At 44.6% G+C, this 20,820-nt stretch overlaps 2 protein-coding genes across 55 annotated transcripts in view; one reads left to right on the top strand and one right to left on the bottom strand.

Moving 5' to 3' along the window:
• UBAP2L (ubiquitin associated protein 2 like) overlaps positions 1-8,039 on the bottom strand; it is a 51,418-nt gene extending 43,379 nt beyond the window's left edge. For 11 of the 50 annotated variants that reach the window (XM_054552804.2, XM_024232982.3, XM_024232981.3 and 8 more), the window contains exons 1-3: positions 7,143-7,260; positions 2,905-3,034; positions 749-826 (exon numbers count right to left, since the gene is read on the bottom strand). In XM_054552804.2, coding sequence (XP_054408779.1) covers positions 749-826; positions 2,905-2,994 — 168 coding nt within the window. In that variant the 5' untranslated portion in view covers positions 2,995-3,034; positions 7,143-7,260. The other 39 variants (XM_054552805.2, XM_054552802.2, XM_054552794.2 and 36 more) reach the window with 21 other exon arrangements.
• On the top strand, positions 7,492-20,786 carry C1H1orf43 (chromosome 1 C1orf43 homolog). Of its 5 annotated transcripts, none has more exon segments than NM_001131268.2 (7): positions 7,492-7,776; positions 8,181-8,282; positions 13,235-13,352; positions 13,864-13,917; positions 15,187-15,353; positions 15,433-15,525; positions 19,840-20,786. In NM_001131268.2, coding segments are annotated over 6 exon segments (570 nt in total). In that variant the 5' UTR covers positions 7,492-7,710; the 3' UTR covers positions 15,496-15,525; positions 19,840-20,786.
• Positions 20,787-20,820: the final 34 nt, after the last annotated feature.

The raw sequence follows: 20,820 nt of genomic DNA on the forward strand, positions 1-20,820 counted from the left end.
ATTTTGGTATTCTATTTCCAAAAGCCAAATATTAACATCTGTGGTTCAGGGATGAGGTCTAAAGTATTTACAAAGCAATTAAGCATCAAACACAGAATCAAACTCTGAAACACACAGGCTTCAGCATGAATTTCCACATTTCCTATATCCACAACTGCTCAGTTTCTACAAAATGGCATCAGCAACAGGCAAGAGGTTAAAATTAACATAAAATTTCCAAACAAAGTATCTATCCAAAGGGCTACAATAGGCTGGGCGCAGTGGCTCACATCTGTAATCCCAGCACTTTGGGAGGCTGAGGCAGGCAGATCACTTGAGGTCAGGAGTTCAAGACCAGCCTGGCCAACATGGTGAAACCCCATCTCTACTAAAAATACAAAAAATTAGCCAGGTGTGGTGGCAAGCACCTGTAATCCCAACTACTCGGGAGGCTGAAGCACGAGAATCGCTTGAACTCGGGAGGCAGAAGCTGCAATGAGCCAAGATCATGCCACTGCACTCCAGCCTGGGTGACAAAGTGAGACTTCACCTAAAAAAAAAAAAAAAAAAAAAAAAAAAAAAAAACAAAGGGCTACAATAAATTAGAGAATGAAAGCACTTATTTATTGGCCTGACCTATTATATTTCAGTTCAAAATTCTTTCAATACCTATAGTAGAAAGTATCCTGGCACCCATCTATGGTATTTGATTATGCCTTAATCCTGGTATCTTTTCTCATAGTGTACCGTAAATTAGTGACACACTCACTTGTTTCACCTTCTCCTCAAAGTCAGCATCATTATGGTCCGAAATCATCTGTGCAAGTCTAATTTGTTCTGCAGTGGCCTAGGAATTGAGATGAGATCAAGAAAGCATAATCATGAGGCAACAGTTTAGAGAGCAGGAACCTACTTCGTCAGCCTCCACTGCCCCAATTTTCTTTTCCTTGTAACAAATGAGCAAGTAATAAAGCACCATTTAGGACGCTTAAATCAGGGATAGGCGCGGGTGGTGGCTCACGCCTGTAATTCCACACTTTGGGAGCCCAAGGCAGGCAGATCACCTGAGGTCAGTAGTCCGAGACCAGCCTGGCCAACATGGGAAAACCCCGTCTCTACTAAAAATACAAAAATTAGCCGGGTGTGGTGGTGCACACCTGTAGGTCCAGCTACTCGGGAGGCTGAGGCAGGAGAATTGCTTGAACCTGGGAGGAGGAAGTTGCAGTGAACTGAGATAGTGGCACTGCACTCCAGCCTAAGCAATAGAGCAAGACTCCACCTCAAAAAAAAAAGATGCTTAAATCAGTAAAATGACAAAAAATTGAGTGAAACTGTTACAGAAAGAGTAAGGAATTCATTCACCAATCTTCACAGTTACAGGGACTTCCGTCTTAGAATCACAGAACCACTCTGAAACATCTGCCCCTTAATTCATATTAAGATAAGTCACAAAGCCATGTGTAAACTCTATTCTTATTTCTGTAATAACCAACACCATCCTCTTATTCCTAGAGCTTAGAATACTACAAGTCTGACAATAGACAACGTATCTTCTGTATATCCAGTATATGTTCAGATACTAGGAATTTTACTGCCCCAACTAAGTATTATAATTCTACTAGAAATCCACTTGAAAACACAGATGAAAGAAAAATGCATAAGGGGGAAGTCCTAATCTTACATATTCAATTTATCTGACCATAATCAAATATAAGTAATTCATTCACATTACATACCAACTAACATCAACCTGGTATGAGAAACAGAATATATCTACATCAAAGTTAATATCCAAGAGGTGAATTTACTCTTTAAAACTTAAAATTGAGCAACGCTCTAAGGTGTTTCATTTGATTTTGAAGAAACATAGAGAAGTTGCCAGCTCCTCATGGGAAAGGAACAATCAGGTAAGGTCTCAATGGGACCAGAGAGAAAAATAAAAGACATCTTGGGGAAAAGAGGAGCAAAGGATAAAATCTGGAATGGAAAAGGCTGGCTAGAGAGATATCAAGGTGGAGCAGGGCACAGCGGCTCATGCCTGTAATCCCAGTACTCTGGGAGGCGGAGGCAGGTGGATCACCTGAGGGCAGGAGTTCGAGACCAGCCTGACCAACACGGTGAAACCCTGTCTCTACTAAAAAATACAAAATTTAGCTGGGCGTGGTGGCACACTCCTGTAATCCCAGCTACTCAGGAAGCTAAGGCAGGAGAATTGCTTGAACCTAGGAGGCAGAGGTTGCAGTGAGCCGAGGTGGCACCATTGCACTCAAGCCTGGGCAACAGAGCGAGACTCCGTCTCAAAAAAAACAAAAAAAAACAAAAGAGAGAGATATGAAGGTGGAAGGTCTAAGAAATAGAAAGGTATTGCTAAAATGGCCCAGGTAAGAGAAGGGAAATGCTATCTTAAGAGTTATAGAGCCAGGCAGTGACTCACACCTATAATCCCAGGAGTTCAAGACCAGCCAGGGCAACGAAGCAAGACTACCATCTCTACAAAAATTTTAAAATTAGCCTGGCATGGTAGTGTGCACTGGTAGTCCCAGCTACTCAGGAGGCTGAGGCGGGAGGATCACTTAAGCCCCAGAGGTTGAGGCTACAAATGAATGGTGACTGTGCCACTGCACTTTGACCTAGGCAAAGGGAGATCCTATCTTTAAAAAAAAAAAAAAAGATAAAAAGCACAGGACCCATAATAAAGTGCTAAGCCTCATAATACAGTATTAAACAACAAAAAAGTAAGCATCTTGCCTTACAGCATGTCATGAACAGTTACCAGGACCTAAGTAAAAAAAAGAGCCAAGGACTAGAAAACAAAAATAAGGAACCTAAACCAACAGTTCAAAGCACAGAATGATGCTGTACTGCATGGAAATCAGTATCAGCAGGCAATGCTATCCATGAATCCGTATGCCTTGGGTTATTTACCTGTGGCCGCTGCTTGTGCTGTGTCTGGTTTTGGTTTTGAGGTTGTTCCCAGTTTCCCCGGGCTCGGTTAGTGCCCACCGATGTCATCATTTACAGTATATACAAATAACAGTATTTACAAGGTAGAATACTGAAAGATTTAAAAGAAAATTAGGTATTAAATGTGGGCAAAATATGTTTTTAACTCTCTCATCAGCACCTTCACCACCAAACACTTTCACTTCTTCAAAGGAACAAATCAAGAAGATTCATTTATTCTTACAACATAATTAGCTTGATAAATTCCTTAAGGAGCTATGGCTGTTAATCCATTTTTATGTAATAAGAAATGTATAAAGCATGTGTAAGTGATGGATTTTTTTAAGAAGTTACAGCAGTTTGGTTACTAGTCCCCCATAAGCAGACTTTACATTTAGCTAATAATCAAAAGCCTTTTACATAGATGCAAGTATCTGAAGTACCTTTGACAGAAGGAAAGATAATCAGTAAAGTCTGGAAACAAAAACCTTCCAGGAAGGAGATTAGTCTACACTCCAGAGAAATAATTTTAAATACTGTATTCAATCACCTAAGAAAACAGCCTTACCTGCCTTACAACCTTTTTTATGTAAGCTGCATGTGACCTCCATTGCTTGGGAAAGGACAAGTTCAAGTCTAGACTCTTCTTTCTCCCTCAAGTTTCATCTCTCTCAGTATGCTATGGGTTTGTTTTGTGTTTGTGGGGTTTTTTTGTTTTTTTAAACCACAGCCTTCAACAGGGTACGTATTAGCCCCAATGACTTTGTCCAGAATCTCTGTTCTCTGGAAAATAATTCCAACACACTGCTTTTACAGGTGCTTCTCTTGGTCTCCTAGTCCACATTTTCAAGAAACCAGAATGGCAATCATCCTCCACCACTCACCTTAATATACAGGGAATCTCAAATTTGTCTCAAACCAAAAGCATCTAGCACAAAGTTTTATTTGGAAGAAAGTGCTTCTAGGAAATCATTTTAAACTTGAGACCTTAATGCTGGCAAGATGACTTAGTTGAGTCTTTAAAGAGACACAGAACACACAGCACCTTCCTCAAACCAGAATATAGTTTTTGTTACAAGACTTCTAACAAGGAAGGATTCTACTGAATTCAAGTTCCTTTAGTTCATACTTTGTTTTATAATACAATCTCAGCTGCTGCATTTAGTAAAAAAGAAAACATTAATCATATGATAGAGTGCTCAAAATAATAGGTTACTCTGCATTTGTTCCCTTCCAAAGAGAATAAGTTTATACTTTTCTGCTCTATATTTAATTTTTCTTGTTAATGAAACCTTATACAGCGTAATTTCTAGACTGCCCAAAGATATTACTGGATTTGAGTGGGAGGAAGGACTTCTAAAGAAATATGCAAGGATTAACTATTAGGGAAGTGAATTTCATCTGACTTTCTTGGATGTCACAGAGAAAGTTGACTTTTTCTGTGCATAAATTCTTCACCAAGTTGCGTCAATAGGTTGCATAGGTCTTTGTATCAAGAAAGATTTTTTTAAGGTAGCTTCTCAGGTAATTTTTAACCCATTACCTCTTCTCCCTACACATATTGGCAGACAAAAGCCCATAAATATTTCAAGCTAGAAAGGATTATTTGCTACACAGTAGCCCATTTTCCCAGGTTAGCATTATAGTCAAGTTTCAACTTTACAAAAAAAAAAAAAAGTTTAACCAAGTACCCCGAATCCAAATCAACAAGACTACATATACACATATATACGCATATATATCAAGACGAGAGGAAAACTCTTTTGTTTTAAAATTGGCTCTAAGATGAAGTTTCTAATATGGCATAGTCATTTCCAACCCACTACTGTAACTTACAAATATTGACTGTTTTCTACACCACATGTGATATCAATTTGTGAGGATAAGTTATATTGCAGGTATAAACTGCATGACTAGCTATATACTACTGCATATACTGTACCACTCAGATGTAAACATATTAAAAAGTCATCTTGAAAGATATAATTAACCAAGAAAGAAAAAAATCCTCCTCATCACTCTTGCTAGTAACACTTCCCTCTTACAAGTGCTTCGACATGTGACTAAGAAAATTTTACCACCTAGTAGTGACAACACTGAGCAACAGGTCAAAAGTAAGTGATCTGGAATGGATCACTTGAGGGCACAGAATTAGTAGCAAGCAGACCCATTCCCAGCTATCACACTGGAGGTGAAGAATCTTGTTACTTACTTGCTCTTTCTTAGAAAATAAAAAGATTTAAAGGAAGTAGGGTGAGAAGTATTGGAGACCAAGGAAATCGTGCGAGAGTACACACAGGTTTCAACACAGGAGTGCCCTTGACTCTTTTTGGAAAACCAGCTACTTAAAAAAATAGCCAGAGAAATTTCACTGAAAAAACTAAATAACAAATATTTATTGAGAATCTACTATGTGTCCAATACTTCAGGAAAATACAAAAGCAGTATGACTTAGAAGCTGCCCTCAGGGAGCTTACAATCTAATTTAAGAAACAATTCAGAAACTGAAGCTAGACTGGGTTGGGTAAAATTTGCTACCTCTAACAGAACAACTAATTTCTGTAGATGCTTTGTTGAAATGGCCCCTGCATCCCCTTCCCCACCACCTTGAAATCTAGTTAGTAAGAGTACTTCCCAGTTAGGACATAGCAAGGAGGAGCTTTAAAGATGAAAAACAAAACAGGACATTTTTAGGCCTTTCATCACTAGTTTATGTGCCAGCAATATTTCCCATTCACAAAGGAAACAATCATTGAGATAGTCTAATCTTTAAGGACAATGGTGTCAGATCTCAAAGCAGTTTTATCAACTGATACACAGCCAAAATGTTTTAATACTCTATAATCATTGGGATAGTCTAATCTTTAAGTACAATGGAGACAGATCTCAAAGCAGTTTTATCAACTGATACACAGCCAAAACGTTTTAATTCTCTAGAAATGCTGGTTACTAGTAATGCCCATCACCTCCCAGCAAGTCACATCAGGTATCCCCAAAACAGGATATGCGGCGGAGGAAGGTAGGATGGGAGAGAAGACAAAAAAAAGGATTTCTCCATTTAATAATCAGGGAGAGTCAAAGGCAAAAACGTTAACAATAATAACAAAAACGCCTGTTACTGTGGTGTTTTTCTTTCCACAACATCCTACACCAGAGGTGGCTACATTTCAAGAATGGTGGAAAGGAGCAGTCTCCAGTTTGTGACATCAGTTTGCAAAGCAATTTAAGGGCTGTCCACAAGGTTAAGGGTTTGAAGAAATTGGGCATTTCTGTCCCATTATGAGAAGAGTGAACAAATACCCCAGTGCTCTAGTGACGTCCCTTAAGCGTAAATACACCGTATGGGGGCCTCCATGTCCAGCTTCCCAAATAACATAATTGTTTGGGGTACCCAAACTACAGTATAAACAGGAAGCTAAAGACAGCAGCAAAAACATATTCCAAGAACTGGGCTGGTGAGAAAGAAGGGAGGGTAATAAGAGGAGCTGACAAAGAGCCTGGAAACGGAGAGGGGACGCAAGCCCACGCGTGGAGGATGGGAGGCTCACCCCCCTCAGCGCCACATCGAGAGCCCACGGGGCCAATCTCCTCCCTACCTCCCAGCCGGAACAAATTAATCCTTCGCACACCAAACTGAGGGCCACATGGGGGAGTTTGGGGGAGCTCCACCCCATCGCCCTCCCTCCCCCACGCCACCCCCAAACCAGGCCGGATCCGGATCAGAGGCCCGCAGTGGGTGGAAAGGGAGGAGGCCCTCTCCTCCGCAGGCACCGGCCGGGGTGAAGAGCGGGCCCTACCTCAGGCAAGGCCCAGGCCTCGCTCGCTCGCGCTCTTTCTCACTCTCCCCTCTCAGGCTCTAGCCGCATGGCCCCCCTTCCTACGGCTGCTCCAAGCCCCGCCCCGGCCACGCTCCCAAATCGAGGCCCCGGCTCTGGCGCGGCCCACTAGGCCGCGAACCCAACCATAAACAAAACCTCCGGCGGCCGACTTGAGGCGGGGGCGCCAGGGCTCGCATGACTCGGGGGGGGGGGTGTACAGTGGGGGAACACACGGTGAGGGGGGGCCTACCGAGGGAGGGGGGATACGGCGGGGGCAGGGGAGAAAAGAGGGAGGGTAAAAGGGGGATCGCGGATTTAAAGGGGCCGCGGACAATACCCGGCCCCGCCGCGCTGCCGCTGCCGCCGCCGCCGCCGCCAACGCCGCTGCGCTCCCAACTTTACCTCAGTCTCCTCCACACTGACACCCCGGGCCGCGCCGCCCCTGTCACGTGATATAAGATTCCCTCTTCCCCACCCCCTCCCTCCTTTTCCCTCTCGCGCTCGCTCTCGCGCCTTCCCCCGCCCACTTGCCTTCCTGCGTCCCCCAGCGCGTGACGCTAAAAGGGGCGCGCACGCAAGCGTGCGCGTGCCGTCTCGCCACGAGACACCTCTTTCCGGCTCCGCGAGTCCGCCCCGCCTCCTTCACGGCGGCTCTGCCTCCACCACGTGACGCACGGATGGCCGCCGCTTCCTCTTACTGTCGTAGTTCCGCGTCTCAGCGCTCGACGCTCTTAGGTGCCATTGCCTGCCTGAGTCACGTGTCAGGGGGAAGCTGGAAGGCGTCGTTCTCCTTTCCCAGCCCCCCTGCCCGTCCGCCATGTTTTCAGGCCGGGTCTGGCTTGGTCTTCCCCCATAAGGAAATGGCCGGGGAGCTCCAGGGGAGCCAGGCGCCGTCGCTTCGGCGGAGCCTGGGCTGACCAGCCAGGACAGCGGGGTAAGCCCGAACAATTCTGCGCGAGATAGGGAGGCCATGGCGTCCGGCAGTAACTGGCTATCCGGGGTGAATGTCGTGCTGGTGATGGCCTACGGGAGCCTGGTGAGGAGATTCCCCCACCCCATTCCTGCTGTCGCATCTTACCCAGTAGAGACGCTCCTTTTGAGCTGTACCCCGTCTGCATTCTCCACCCACTCACCTGCGCCTATCTGGGCTTTGACTCCTTATTCCAAGAGTAGGTGGGAGTTTAAGTCATCTACTCGGGCCGACCCGCCCTCGTTTGCCTAGAACCCTCCCTCTAACGCTAGAGCACAGACCCCACGCCTCCCTGCTACTGGCTTCTTAGATCCACCCCCATCATAATGGCCTTGCTTTGCCCCAAGTTTTACCCTGAAACATTCCTGAGAGCCGGAATCTGGGGATGTGGAATGAAGGCATGCTTTAAAAAAAAAAAAAAAGAAAGAAACTGTCTTTTTATTAAAGGATTTTTACATCTTTTTGGACAGGTGTTTGTACTGCTATTTATTTTTGTGAAGAGGCAAATCATGCGCTTTGCAATGAAATCTCGAAGGGGACCTCATGTCCCTGTGGGACACAATGCCCCCAAGGTAGGTCCTTAGGGCACAAGTTAAACATACTTCTCCAGATCTTTTAGGGTCAAGAATGAGATTTTCTCTGCCTTTAGTGATGACTTTAATTCTCATGTTTCTTTGCGTGCACTTGTCCTTGTACTTACTAAGTTGAGCAGGCACTGTGCGCTTTGGGACTTGACCTGCTCAGTGCTGTGACAAGCATGTGGCTCACCCTGAAACTTCTTTTTTTGTATCTGCAGAATGAAGAGCTTGAGTCGAAGTTCCCAACTGTTTGTAGTAAAATATTTCCCAGCTCATCTTAAACTACCCAGTGTAGTTTAAACTCTATAAAAAGTTTGATTAGGATGGGGTTGATATCATTAAAGTTAACCCAAGAACAATGAGAAGGCTTACCTTTACATAACTTTAGATTTAAGAGGAGCTCCATAAATCATCTAATTCCACCATTCATGTTACCAACAAGCCCAAGAAAAGGAAGCAGTTTACTAGAAGACATATAGGAAGTGAATAACCCAGTGGTCTTTTATCTTTGTACTTTCTCCTTAGGTGATTGTCTTCCTTTCCTTGGCTTTAGCTACAGATGAAATTTTATCTCTATCCTAAAACTCTTTCCTGAGTTCCTTACATGTATTGCCAACTGACTACCTGATATTTCCACTTAGATTTCTAGTAGACATCTCAAACCCAACATATGTGAATCAGAATTATTGATATCCTACTGCCACCCTCATTCTGCTTCCTTAGTCTTTCGCTTCTAAGTAAAAGACACCTGCTTCTCTTACCAACCCCCTTTTGTGTGGCTCTCCCCAGATCACTGGGACCCAGCTCCACTGGCTGAATTTTCCACCCTTTTTGCTCCCGTGATCTGGAATGGTCTTCACTTGGCTAGCTCATTTATTCTTTTGATCTTAGCTTAAATGTTACTTCCAAAAAAGGAATGTTTATTACCTATTTTAAAGTAGGTTCCCCCTCTGTTTATTTTCACATGGTACCCTGATTTTTTCTTCATAGCATTTACCATAATTTTTCTGTTATGTTTGTCCATTTGTTTAAAACATGCCTCTCTCTTCCGCTAGACCGTAAGCTTCAAGAATGCAGGCACCATGCCAGTTTTCTTCATGACTGTAAAGCCAGGACCTACACATAGTAGGTACTCAGTAATTTCTTGTTGAATGAAAAACAGGTTAGTGCCAGGGCCTACACATAGCAGGTACTCTGTAATTTGTTGCTGAATGAAAAACAGGTTAGTTGTAGAGCTAGAGCTCATGACTCCCTCAACTCCTAGAGCGCTGTACTTTCATTAACCAGTGCTATTAACCTTACCTTCTTTGTTCTTTGCTGACATAGTACATGGAAAGGCTCTAGGAGGATGTCCTGGCTTGAAACCTTAACAGTCCTGCCTGCCTCATGAGAGAGACATAGGGTTAGTTTCTAGCACATCATGAACCAATCAATACTTTGGCTATTCAGGGGTCCCTTGATCTAGTTGAAAGCAATATTCCTTTTGCTTAAAAATTTTTTTCTAAATTCTCAACCGTTGCTAGTGAAAGTATAAATTAGTAAAACCACTTTGGAAAATAACTGGTCATTGTCTGGTAAGATTGCACATGTACCTAATCCATGGTCCAGCAGTTTCTCTCCTACCACAGAGAAATTAAGTTTTGCTCATGTGTACCAAGAAACATGTACAAGATTATTTATAGTGGCATTGTTCATAATACTTGAAGAAGAAACAATTCAAATGTCCACTTTTCAATGATTATATAGGCTGAGTGCAGTGGCTCACACCTGTAGTCCTAGCACTTTGGGAGGCTGAGGCCGGAAGATCATGTGAGCCCAGGTGTTACAGACTGCAGTGAGCTATGATTGCACTGATGCACTCCAGCATGGGCAAGAGCAAGACCTTGTTTCTAAAAAATAGGTAGTGGTATATTCATATTCTGGAATAGTGTAAAAAATGAAAAACTGAAGATAAATATATGGAGACAAATCCTCAAAATACTTTTGAATGAAAAAAATTGCAAACATGAATGAATCTCGAAAACATGCTGAGTGGGCTGGGCGTGGTAGCTCATGCCGGTAATCCCAGCACTTAGGGAGGCCGAGTTGGGCAGATAACACTTGAGGTCAGGAGTTCGAGACCAGACCAGCCAGCATGGTGAAACCCCATCTCTACTAAAAATACAAGAAAAAAATCCCAACTACTCGGGCCGCTGACGCAGGAGAATCCCTTGAACCCAGGTGGCAGAGGTTGTAGTGAGCTGAGATCAAACCACTGCACTCCAGCCTGGGTGACAGAGCGAGACTCTGTGTCACCAAAAACAAACAAAAAAACCATGCTGAGTGAAAAAAGCCAAAATGCCGTTCACAAAAGAATATGTACCATGTGCTTCCACCCCATTTATATGAAATTCTAGAACAGGCAGAACTGTAAAAGAGAGTACATCATGTTGCCTGGGCTGGGAGAGGGGAGATTTCCAGGTGATGAAAATATTCTTTATTTTGATTGACATGGTGGTGAAGGGGGTATGTTCATTTGTCAAACTCATCAATTTATATACATAAAATGAATGCATTTATTATACGTAAATTCAACTTCAATAAAATATATTTGAAAAATTTTGCCGGGTGCGGTGGCTCACGCCTGTAATCCCAGCACTTTGGGAGGCTGAGGCAGGTGGATCACCTGAGGTCAGGAGTTCAAGACCAGCCTGGCCAACACGGTGAAACCCCGACTCTACTAAAAATGCAAAAAAATTAGCTGGGCGTAGTGGTGTGTGCCTGTAATCCCAGCTACTCGGGAGGCTGAGGCAGGAGAATCACTTGAGCCCAGGCGGAGGTTGCAGTGAGCAGAGATCACACCATTGCACTCCAGCCTGGGTAACAGTGAGTCTCTGTCCCAAAAAAAAAAAAAAAAATTTAAGGCCAGGCGAGGTGGTTTACGCCTGTAATCCTGGCACTTTGGGAGGCCAAGGCAGGCTGATCATGTCAGCTCAGGAGTTCGAGACCAGCCTAGGCAATATGGGGAAACCCTGTCTCTATAAAAAGTTTAAAAACGGGCCAGGCGCAGTGGCTCACGCCTGTAATCCCAGCGCTTTGGGAGGCCGAGGCGAGAAGATCACAAGGTCAGGAGTTCGAGACCAGCCTGGTGAGCATGGTGAGATCCCATCTCTACGAAAAATACAAAAGTTAGCCTGGCATGGTGGCATGCGCCTGTAGTCCCAGCTACTTGGGAGGCTGAGGCAGGAGGGCAGGAGAATTGCTTGAACCCAGCAGGCAGAGGTTGCAATGAGCCAAGATCATGCCACTGCACTCCAGTCGGGGTGACAGAGCAAGACTCCATCTCAAAAAAGAAAATTTAATAATTAGCCATGCATGGTGGTGTGTGCCTGTAACCCCAGCTGCTCAGGAGGCTAAGGCAGAAGGATCACCTGAGCTCAGGAGGTGGAAGTTACAGTGAGCTGAGATTGTGCCATTGCAGTCCAGCCTGGGTGACAGAGTGTGACCCTGTCTCAAAAAAAAAATTTTTTTTTTAAAACAAGTTGCAGAGGGATTCTTAAAGTATTTTTCCATTTGTATCAAGTTGAAAACCAGGCAAAGCAAAGCATCTTTTTTAGGGTGACACGATAAAACAGTGAAGAAGTGTATGAGGATTGTTGACAAGGTTTGGGGTGGGGAGCATTCAATGAGGGATGGGCACACAAGACTTCAAAGTTAGTGGTAATGTTCCATTGCATAAACTGGATATTGGTTATAGGTGTTCATTATTATGATTTTTATAATTATTTAAAATGTACATCTGTTACCTGTATTTTGTGTATCTTATGTTTCACAATGGGAGTTTGTAAAAAGTTACAACAAAAAATTTATTTCCTGGGGCTCTGGTAACCCTCTTAGGTAAGAGAGATTAATATGAAACTGAAAATAGTAGTTGCTGTGGGGTAACTGAGAGGTGCTACCTTTAGTATCTTTTTTTTTTTTAGGAGACGTCTCGCTCTGTCCGCAGGCTGGAGTGCAGTGGCGCAATCTCGGCTCACTGCAAGCTCCGCCTCCCGGGTTCACGCCATTCTCCTGCCTCGGCCTCCTGAGTAGCTGGGACTACAGGCCCCCGCCACAACGCCCGGCTAATTTTTTGTATTTTTAGTAGAGACGGGGTTTCACCATGCTAGCCAGGATGGTCTCGATCTCCTGACCTCGTGATCCACCCGCCTCGGCCTCCCCAAGTGTTGGGATTACAGGCATGAGCCACAGCGCCTGGCCCCTTTACTATCTTTAAAATTTGTATACCATGAATTTCACTTGGCTATTTTAAAAAATATGTGTTAATTTTTTTTTAAAGTAGCTTCTAGCTAGGTGCGTACCTGTAATCCTAGCTGCTGAGAAGGCTGAGGCAAGAGAGGCTGGGCGCAATTGCTCACACCTATAATCCCAGCACTTTGGGAGGCCAAGGCAGGCGGATCACTTGAGGTCAGGAGTTTGAGACCAGCCTGGCCAACATGGTGAAACCCCTTCTCTACTAAGAATACAAAAATTAGCCAGACATGGTGGAACGCGCCTGTAATCCCAGCTACTATGGAGGCTGAGGCAGGAGAATTGCTTGAACCTGGGAGGCGGAGGTTGCAGTGAACTGAGATTGCGCCACTGCACTCCAGCCTGGGTGATAGAGCGAGACTGTGTCTCAAAAAAAAAAAAACAAATTGGAAATAATGTTGATGCTGTATAGCTTGAAGGATTTCTGGCACAAGTTAAAAGTTCTAGCTTAGAGATGTGCAGCTTGGAGAGGTTATTGGAAAACCCAATCACATTCTTTCCTAAATTCTTACCTCTTATCTGGTAATTTTATTAACTATGTGAGCATCTACTCTATTTCCGTTGTCTTAGTTGTTCATTAACTCTACCCCATTTTCACATTGGTGGAAAGCAGAGTACAGGGTAAATGATTGTGTATTCTTTCTTTATGTGAACAGGACTTGAAAGAGGAGATTGATATTCGACTCTCCAGGGTTCAGGATATCAAGTATGAGCCCCAGCTCCTTGCAGATGATGATGCTAGACTACTACAACTGGAAACCCAGGGAAATCAAAGTATGTGGCAAGCTGTTGGAATGCTTCAGTGAGGAGTCCTACAAGTCCAGAATTCCTTTTCTCTCAGAGTTGTCAAAAGCTGCTGGCAAAGCCTTAGTTATTCCTGTTATTGGATATATGTTAGATGCAGAGCCCATTTATTAGCTTGCTGGAGTTTGGGGAATTTTTTTTTTTCTTTTTTGAGATGGAGTTTTGCTCTTGTTGCCCAGGCTGGAGTGCAATGGTGCAATCTCCGCTCACTGCAACCTCCACCCCCTGGTTCAAGCAATTCTTCTGCCTCAGCCTCCTGAGTAGCTGGGATTACAGGCATGCGCCACCATGCCTGGCTAATTTTGTGTTTTTACTAGAGACAGGGTTTCTCCATGTTGGTCAGGCTGGTCTCAAACTCCTGACCTCAGGTGATCCGCCCACCTCAGCCTCTGAAAGTGCTGGGATTACAGGCGTGAGCCACCACGCCCAGCCTGGGGAATCTTTTTAGGTTTATGCCTAATACCAGTCTTTTCCTCAACAGGTTGCTACAACTATCTGTATAGGATGAAAGCTCTGGATGCCATTCGTACCTCTGGTAAGGGCTACCTGACAGGGTCCATTCTAGGATCCTGAAAGCCCACCTAGGAAACAGAGTAATGAACCCACTTTGTATGTTAGGATTTGTCCTTTCTGCACATCCCTGGCTAGTAGGAAATTCTAGAGTTTTGAAAGTACTGGATTAGAGATTTTGCTGAAGGAAATGATATAAGCAGGTTATTTTCCAAAGAGTCTGGGTGTTTTGTTTTTTAAAGTTCTTCTCTTGAGACCTTTAGTTTCATGACGTAGATGGTGGTAATTTGCTTGTTTTTCCACAAAGGACAGGTGGCACCTGCTTTTTCACTAAGCCCAAGATAGATTGTTCTTGAATTTTTTCCATTCTGTCAACACTTGTCGTATATGCTCTATCTCTATGAAAACAGTTTATATCTTAAACCTAGGATGGATGGGTAAGCAGAATGGTAAAATGTGTGATGACACTATCATGTGTCATTGATGTAGCTTAAAATTGTGGTGTTACCACCAAATGACCACTCAGGCACAGCTTTATACCTTTGGTCTCAATCAGAATCTCCCTCTAACTCAACTCGCTCATTTCATTAGACCTATTTCTTTTTATTTTTGAGACGGAGTCTTGCTCTGTTGCCCAGGCTGGAGTGCAGTAGCACGATCTTGGCTCACCACAACCTCCACCTCCTGGGTTCAAGCGGTTCTCCTGCCTCAGCCTCCCGAGTAGCTGGGATTACAGGTACCTACCACCATGCCCGGTTAATTTTTGTATTTTTAATAGGAACAGGGTCTCACCACGTTGGCCAGGCTGGTCTCAAACTCCTGACCTCAGGTGATCTGCCTGCCCCGGCCTCCCAAATTGCTGGAATTACAGGCGTGAGCCATTGCGCCCAGCTTCATTAGACCTATTTCTAAGTTTGGGGAATTAACTAGAAAGACTAAAGAATGGGCCAGGCGCAGTGGCTCATGCCTGTAATCCCAACACTTTGGGAGGGCGAGGCAGACAGATCACATGAAGCCAGGAGTTCAAGACCAACCTAGCCAACAAGGTGAAACCCTTTTGTATTTTTGTCTCTACTAAAAATACAAAAATAAGCCTGGCATGGTGGTGCACATCTGTAATCCCAGCTAATCAGGAGGCTGAGACTAGAGAATTGCTCGAACCTAGGAGGTGGAGGTTGCAGTGAGCCAAGATCACCGCCATTGCAGTCCAGCCTGGGTGACAGAGCAAGACTCCATCTCAAAAAAAAGACTAAAGAATGAGAGAAGGGATATCATTGTGCTGTTTTCTCCACAGAGATCCCATTTCATTCTGAAGGCCGGCATCCCCGTTCCTTAATGGGCAAGAATTTCCGCTCCTACCTGCTGGATCTGCGAAACACTAGTACGCCTTTCAAGGGTGTACGCAAAGCCCTCATTGATACCCTTTTGGATGGCTATGAGACAGCCCGCTATGGGACAGGGGTAAGCCAGTTTTTTCTTCAGGGCACTAAAGAGATCCTTCAGACTGAGAGATCCTCACTCTTCCTTTCTCTTTCCTAAGGTCTTTGGCCAGAATGAGTACCTACGCTATCAGGAGGCCCTGAGTGAGCTGGCCACTGCGTGAGTTTGGAGGGGAACGTGTCAGAGGGAGCTGGTATAGTAGTGTTGGACTGTTCCCACAGTGCAGTGACCTTCATAAAGCAATATAAACAAAATTCATGATACCATAAGAGTTGTCAGGTTCTAGACTATTAGATCAGTCTCTTACATTAGAAAGCAGATGCGGCCGGGCGCGGTGGTTCACGCCTATAATCCCAGCACTTTGGGAGGCCGAGGCGGGTGGATCATCTGAGGTCGGGAATCCGAGACCAGCCTGACCAACATGGAGAAACCCCGTCTCTACTAAAAATACAAAATTAGCCGGGCGTGGTGGCGCATGCCTGTAATCCTAACTACTTGGGAGGCTGAGGCAGGAGAATCTCTTGAACCCAGGAGGCAGAGGTTGCAGTGAGCCGAGATCGTGCCATTATACTCCAGCCTGGGCAACAAAAGTGAAACTCCGTCTCAAAAAAAAAAAAAGAAGAAGAAAAGAAAGCAGATGCAACTATACAAGCTAGTAAAAGAAGTTTTTACTTTTGTGTGCATTTTTCTTGTCTTTTGTTTAGCCCAATAAGATGTCAAAATTGGTGTAGCCTAGCAAAGGGAATAGTTTTTCAGCACACACAGGGATTCCTTCTCTTCAGAGTCTCAGTGTCCTTTTTGTGTCTTGGCCCAATAAAAGTAAGAATTAAATAACATCTATTTTTGGCCAGGCGCAGTGGCTCACGCCTGTAATCCCAGCACTTTGGGAGGCCGAGGAGGGTGGATCACAAGGTCAGGAGTTCAAGACCAGCCTGGCCAACATGGTGAAACATCGTCTTTACTGAAAATACAAAAATTAGCTGGGCATGCTGGCGGGTGCCTGTAATACCAGCTACTCGGGAGGCTGAGGCAGGAATCACTTGAACCCGGGAGGTGGAGGTTGCAATGAGCCGATATCATGCCATTGCCCTCCAGCTGGGGCGACAAGAGCAAGACTGTCTCAAAAAAAAAATAAAAATAAAAAATAAAAATCTATTTTTAATACCACTTAAAGCATTAGTAACCGTGTCTGAAACAAAGGCTATCACTATAGAGTCAGCTGTTGAGCATTTGTGTCACAGGAGAGGATTCATGGCTTTTGTTTGGGAATGTTTTTAATACACACTAAACATAGTCTCGTATTTTCATGCAAATGTTAAAATCAAAGTTCTTGGCGAGAAAGGAAAGCCAATCTAGAATAAAAACTTAGGCCGGGCACAGTGGCTCACACCTGTAATCCCAACACTGGGAGGCCGAGGCAGTGGATCATCTGAGGTCAGGAGTTCAAGACCAGCTTAACCAACATGGTGAAACCCCATCTCTACAAAAATACAAAAATTAGCCGGGCATGATGGCGCGCGCACCTGTAATGCCAGCCACTCAGGAAGGTGAGGCAGGAGAATCGCTTGAACCTGGGACGTGGAGGTTGCAGTGAGCCAAGATCGCGCCATTACACTCCAGCCTGGGTGACAGAGTGAGACTCCATCTCAAACTAATAATAAAAAGTTGGTTACCAGCCATAAAAATAATCTGTTTTCTGCTATGTTGAATATTGCTCTTTCTCAAGAGCTTAGGGGGTATGTCTCTCCTGTCTGCTCTCTGTCCCTAAAAATGAGCTACTTTGTCTTAAAAGATGAAAGGTCCAAGGCCTGGAGCAGTGGCTCACGTCTATAATCCTAGCACTTTGGGAGGTCAAGGTGGGTGGATCACTTGAGGCCAGGAGTTGGAGACCAGCCTGGCCAACATGACAAAACCTCATCTCTACTAAAAATACAAAAATTAGCCTGGTGTGGTGGCACGTGCCTGTAATCCCAGCTACTCCAGAGGCTGAGGCAGGAGAATTGCTTGAACCCAGGAAGCAGAGGTTGCAGTGAGCTGAGATTGTGCCACTCCAGCGTGGGTGACAGAGCAAGAGTCTGTCTCAAAAAAAAAAAAGATGAAAAGTCCTAGTAAAAACTGCTTAGAAAGCCAGCTGCAATGGCGAACTTGTAATCCCAACACTTCGAGAGGCTGAGATGGGTGGATTACTTGAGCCCAGGAGATTGAGACTGACCTGGGCATCATAGCGTAACCCTGTCTCTACTAAAAATACAAAAATTAGGCTGGGTGTGGTGGCTCACGCCTGTAATCCCAACACTTGGAGAGGCCGAGGCGGGCGGTTCATGAAATCAGGAGAGCGAGACCATCCTGGCTAACACGGTGAAAACCAGTCTCTACTAAAAATACAAAAAAAAAAATTAGCCGGGCGTGGTGGCGGGTGCCTGTAGTCCCAGCTACGTGGGAGGCTGGGGCAGGAGAATGGCATGAACCCAGGAGGCGGAGCTTGCAGTGAGCCAAGATCGAGCCACTGCACTCCATCCTGGGCAACAGAGCGAGACTCCATCTCAAAAAAAAATTAGCTGGGAGTGGTGGCGACCACCTGTAGTCCCAGCTACTGAGGAGCTGAGGTGCGTGTATCACTTGTGCCTGGGAGGCAGAGGTTGCAGTGAGCCAAGATCATGCCACTGCACTCTGACCTGGGCAACAGAGTGAGATACTGTCTCAAAAAAAAAAAAAAAAAAAAAAAAAACTGCTTGGAGCACTAATGAAAATGAACATGTAGAAAGGCTGGAAAAGGGCATTTGTTCTAGAAGTCAGCAGAAGCCTGTTGAAAATTCACTTCCTTTGAAAGATAAATACTAGATGATTCCAGTTATATGAGATACCTAGGTAGTCAAACTCACAGACAGAAAGTAGAATGATGGTTGCAGGGGCTGGAGAGTGGGGAAAATAGGGAGTTGTTCAGTGGGTATAGTTTCAGTTTTGCAAGATGAAAATGTTCTGGAGGTTGGTTGCACAACACTGAATGTACTTTACTGAACCATACATTTAAAAATGCTTAAGATGGTAAATTTTATGTTACATGTATTTTACCACAATCTTTTTAAAATTATTTCTGAAGGCCAGGCATGGTGGCTCATGGCTGTAATCCCAGCACTTTGGGAGGCTGAGGCGGGTGGATCACCTGAGGTCAGAAGTTCAAGACCAGCCTGGCCAACATGGTGAAACCCCGTCTCTACTAAAAATAGAAAAATTAGTTGGGCATTGTGGTATGCACCTGCAATCCCCAGCTACTTGGGAGGCTGAGACAGGTCGCTTCAACCTAGGAGGCAGAGGTTGCAGTGAGCCAAGATTGTGCCACTGCACTGCAGCATGGGCAACAGAGAAAGACTCTTTCTCAAAAACAAAAAGTTATGTTTGATTTGTAGTTTTTAGGAATGTTTAATGGGTATAGTGAAAAGTATAGGCTTTGAAATCTGACAAACTTAGGTTTGAATCCCAGGTCTGTCACTTACTAGCTTTGTGATTTGTGACCTCATACAAGCTAATTATTGGACCCTTAGTTTCCCAATCTGCAAAACAAGGTGATAACCTATATAGGGGTTACCTGTCTCTCAAAAAAGAGCTTGAGTCAGAGGCAAGAACTCTGAGAAATTGGTTTCCCTGCTGCTAGTTGTATGAGTAGGTGTGTGTCAGGGCACCCAAACAGGGCCTTTATTCTGTCACCCAGGCTGGAGTGCTGCTACTTTTTTAGGGTGTGTGTGAGAGAGAGAGAGACAGGGTCTCGCTCTGTCACCCAGACTGGAGTGGCACAGTCATGGCTCACTGCAGCCTCGAATTCTGGGTTCAAGCGATCCTCCTGCCTCAGCCTCCTGAGGAACCAGGACTACAGGTGCTTGCTACCATACCTGGCTAATTTTTTGCAGAGATAGAGTCTCTCTTTGTTTCCCAGACTGGTCTCAAACTCCTGGGCTCAAGCGATCTCTGGCCTCTGGCCTCTGCCTCCTGAAGTGCTGGGATTACAGGTATAAGTGACCATGCCCAGCCTCTCTGCTACTTTTTTTTTTTTTTTTTTTTGAGATGGAGTCTTGCTCTGTCACCCAGGCTAAAGTGCAGTGGCGCAATCTTGGCTTGGAACCTCTGCCTCCTGGGTTCAAGTGATTCTCTTGCCTCAGCCTCCTGAGTAGCTGGGATTACAGGCACCCCCCACCACGCCCAGCTAATTTTTGTATTTTTAGTAGAGACGGGGTTTCACCATGTTGGCTAGGCTGGTCTCGAACTCCTGACCTCAAGCAGTCCACCTGCCTGGGCCTCCCAAAGTGCTGGGATTACAGGTGTGAGCCACCGCGCTCAGCCTCTCTGCTATTTTTAAGCTACTAGATGGGGTTTTAGTAACTAGTTTACAAAATAGGACAGATAGGACACAAATAACTAGTTGTGACTATTGTTGCATTTATGGCCCGGGATAAGCCCTGATTTCTTTGATTAGTCCTCATTCTGTCAATGACCTCCCCTCTCTGTTCTTCAGGGTTAAAGCACGAATTGGGAGCTCTCAGCGACACCACCAGTCAGCAGCCAAAGACCTAACTCAGTCCCCTGAGGTCTCCCCAACAACCATTCAGGTGACATACCTCCCCTCCAGTCAGAAGAGTAAACGTGCCAAGCACTTCCTTGAATTGAAGAGCTTTAAGGATAACTATAACACATTGGAGAGTACTCTGTGATGGAGCTGAAGGACTCTTGCCGTAGATTAAGCCAGTCAGTTGCAATGTGCAACACGGGCTGCTTGCCGGGCCGCCCTTGCAACATCTGGCTCAGCAGGCCCAGACTGTATCCATCCAAGTTCCCGTTGTATCCAGAGTTCTTAGAGCTTGTGTCTAAAGGGTAATTCCCCAACCCTTCCTTATGGGCATTTGTAGAACGTTAGCTAAGACTATTTTCCCCCAGTAGCGCTTTTTTCTGGATTTGCATTCAGGTGTTATTCTTGATGTTTCTGTCAAAGCTTCTTAAAAATCTTCACTTGGTTTCAGCCATAGTTCACCTTCCCTGTTCCAGGTTTATTTAATTCCAAAGGTGAGAGTTGGAGTGAGATGTCTTCCATATCTATACCTTTGTGCACAGTTGAATGGGAACTGTTTGGGTTTAGGGCATCTTAGAGTTGATTGATGGAAAAAGCAGACAGGAACTGGTGGGAGGTCAAGTGGGGAAGTTGGTGAATGTGGAATAACTTACCCTTGCGCTCCACTTAAACCAGATGTGTTGCAGCTTTCCTGACATGCAAGGATCTACTTTAATTCCACACTGTCATGAATAAATTGAATAAAAGGGAATGTTTTGGCACCTGATATAATCTGCCAGGCTATGTGACAGTAGGAAGGAATGGTTTCCCCTAACAAGCCAATGCACTGGTCTGACTTTATAAATTATTTAATAAAATGAACTATTATTAAATAAAACATATGAATCAGTCCTTTATAGTTGTCTTTTAATAAAACAGGCATTTGATAAT

This window comes from Pongo abelii, chromosome 1 (assembly GCF_028885655.2).
Source record: "Pongo abelii isolate AG06213 chromosome 1, NHGRI_mPonAbe1-v2.0_pri, whole genome shotgun sequence".
Classification (NCBI taxonomy): domain Eukaryota; kingdom Metazoa; phylum Chordata; class Mammalia; order Primates; family Hominidae; genus Pongo; species Pongo abelii.

Coding starts and splice junctions, on each gene's coding strand:
- C1H1orf43 (XM_009243586.4), top strand. CDS start 7,711: ATGGCGTCCGGCAGTAACTGGCTATCCGGGGTGAATGTCGTGCTGGTG. Junction 7,777..8,180: donor TGATGGCCTACGGGAGCCTG/GTGAGGAGATTC, acceptor CTTTTTGGACAG/GTGTTTGTACTGCTATTTAT. Junction 8,283..13,234: donor TGGGACACAATGCCCCCAAG/GTAGGTCCTTAG, acceptor TTATGTGAACAG/GACTTGAAAGAGGAGATTGA.